Raw genomic sequence first — 2,449 nt, 5'->3', positions numbered from 1 at the left:
TCCTTCACCAGTCACATGAGCAGTTCCTCCATTTGCTGTACGAATCTTGGTTTGTTTTGGAGAGTACATGGATACAATTTACATGGATCATTTGTCATATGATCAGTCGCTCCTGTGTCAATGATCCAGTTATCATCACTAGTAGAATTAGATGTAGACATACCAGTGTGTGCAGAGTCGTTCACATGCTCAGTGTGTGCAGCAATAGGGACTGCTAGTTCATTTTTGGTAGAGGTATTAACTTTTGCTTGGCCTATTTTTTTCCGGGGCTTCTTTGAGAAATCCCACCAATCCGGATATCCAATGATCTCATAGCATCTTTGCTTTGAGTGTCCTTCTTCTCCGCAGTGGGTGCATGTAAAAGAACTTCCCTAGTTGTTTGAACTTTTTCCTTTCTGAACTCGGTTCCTAGCAACCAAGTGTACGATTCCATCAGCTTCCACTTTCGGTTCTTCCATGGTGTTTCTTTGGTTTTGGTCTCTTCGAACAAAGGCATAGCAAGATTCAAGGCCGAGAGGAGGGTCTTTTCGCAGGATTTCACTTCTGGCATGATTGAATTCGGGATCGAGCCCAGCGAGAAAGATGTTAACACGAAGGCGGGCCAGAATTTTATTACCTGATACAATTTGTGCCACACTTTCTTCCTCATTTGTAATGCGAGTATCAATTTCTTGAAATATGCTGACTAGTTCGTTGTAATAGGTGGGCAAAGGTCTACTGTTTTGGCGAGTCGTGAACGATCTTCGTTTTAGCTCGAAAAGTTGAGTTTCATCAGAACCATCGTAGAATGTTTTTGCAACTGCTTCCCAAATCTCTTTCGCTGTTTGGAGCCGAATGAATCGTTGAATCAAGGAGGGACTCATCGAATCGATAAGCCAACTTTTGACACGATTGTTATCGATAAGCCAGTTTTCTAGCAGTTTTTCATCCGTGGGTTTCAGACTCTTCCCAGTGAGAAATCCAGATTTGTTCCTTGCTCCGATGCGTATCTCCATCAACTGAGACCACAGAGGGTAATTCGAATCATCAAGGATGATTCTGGTGGGGAATGGAGCATCCTGTACGTTTTGAACAATGACATGAGGATCTTTTTCCGCCATGAAATAGACTCAATTCGATTAGGCTACTAAGTTTGTGGTATTTTTCGTGTGGTCCTGCTCTGATACCATAAAGAACTGGTTCAAGATGCAGGATCAATTTTCTATGTATTATTTCATGAGGGTATTACAAGAATATATACAGGGAATTACAATTACAATATGGAAATTTTAATACTCCTTAAATGACTATCCCCTATTAGTGGAATGTTGGAGGAGATCAATTCACAATCATACTATAATTAGCTCTCGTCAACATTATAAAAGAAAAACTAGAAGTAAAACTGAAAAAAGAAAAAGTTGGATTGGTGTGTATGGGTCCGGATCTAGGGAAGGAAAATGGATAGCCCGGACCTGGTTTTGATCCACAAAAAACTTGAAAAAGAGAAGGGATCCAACCTTGGTTTTGAGCTGCCAATTATATTTCTTTAGACCATGCACAGCAGGGCCTTTCAATTTCCTTTCAAACGCCATATGGATTTCAATACTTCTTATTTAAAGCCATGCAAATTTGATCCCACTATTATTTGATAGTTAACTATTACTTTTTATATAACTTTATTTCAAAACAACTACTTCTATTCTTATATTAATTTATCATTCACTTACATAGGAGTATGTAGCTAGGGGGCTAACACCTCGTCCCCTCTCTTAATGTAATAATGCCATGAACACCCGTAACTTAATTAGATGAACGAGCATTCCAACACCTACCACAACTTTGTCTATAAAACCCAACATTCGTTCAAACCCAAACATTCAACTTAAAGATCAATTCATACAACTTAAAGGAAAAAACAATGGCAGACGAGAGAGCCGGGGCCGAGATCGTGTGTGGGGATGAAGATTGTGGTCGCTATTCCTTTGATCTCCTTGAAGAGCTCGGTTTCCCAAAAGGCATTCTCCCACTCAAAGATTTGGTGGAGTGTGGGAGAGTTCGTCAGACTGGTTATGTTTGGCTGAAGCAAAAGGCTCCGTGTGAACACTTTTTTAAAGAGGCTAATGCAACTGTCAGCTATGCAACTGAGATAACTGCATATATTGAAAAATGTAAGATGACGAAAGTGACTGGGATTAAAAGCAAAAAAATGATGATGTGGGTGCCTGTTGTTGAGTTGAGTATGGAAAATGAAAAAAGCTCCAAGATTTACTTCAAGACCTCGATTGGAGTTGGAAAGTCGTATCCAGTTACTGCGTTTGTGACTGACGAAGAAAAGAAGAAGTACCTTGAGCCGTCAAAGTGAATCAAGTTTGATTTCTCAAAATTGTCTTATCATATTATCATAAAACATGTTCTTATATTTGAAAAACTGAGAATACTACTTTCGTGAAATATACATATGCAATAACTT

General features: G+C 39.3%; 2 protein-coding genes across 2 annotated transcripts; one reads left to right on the top strand and one right to left on the bottom strand.

Moving 5' to 3' along the window:
• Nucleotides 1-371: 371 nt before the first annotated feature.
• LOC145122177 (uncharacterized) lies at nucleotides 372-1,100 on the bottom strand. The gene has a single exon (XM_079057827.1). It carries the CDS (start codon nucleotides 1,098-1,100, stop codon nucleotides 372-374), a length of 729 nt encoding a protein of 242 aa, XP_078913953.1.
• Nucleotides 1,101-1,897: 797 nt separating this feature from the next.
• On the top strand, nucleotides 1,898-2,341 carry LOC145122176 (uncharacterized protein At5g01610-like). The gene has a single exon (XM_079057826.1). The coding sequence runs from the start codon at nucleotides 1,898-1,900 to the stop codon at nucleotides 2,339-2,341; it is 444 nt and encodes a 147-aa protein (XP_078913952.1).
• Nucleotides 2,342-2,449: the final 108 nt, after the last annotated feature.

This window comes from Lactuca virosa, chromosome 6 (assembly GCF_052849685.1).
Source record: "Lactuca virosa cultivar CGN04683 chromosome 6, Lactuca_virosa_CGN04683_v6, whole genome shotgun sequence".
In the NCBI taxonomy this organism is placed as follows: domain Eukaryota; kingdom Viridiplantae; phylum Streptophyta; class Magnoliopsida; order Asterales; family Asteraceae; genus Lactuca; species Lactuca virosa.
This window is presented reverse-complemented; position numbering and strand designations above follow the sequence as displayed.

Excerpts from the sequence above, each read along its gene's own strand:
- LOC145122177 (XM_079057827.1), bottom strand. The coding sequence starts at position 1,100 with ATGGCGGAAAAAGATCCTCATGTCATTGTTCAAAACGTACAGGATGCT.
- LOC145122176 (XM_079057826.1), top strand. The coding sequence starts at position 1,898 with ATGGCAGACGAGAGAGCCGGGGCCGAGATCGTGTGTGGGGATGAAGAT.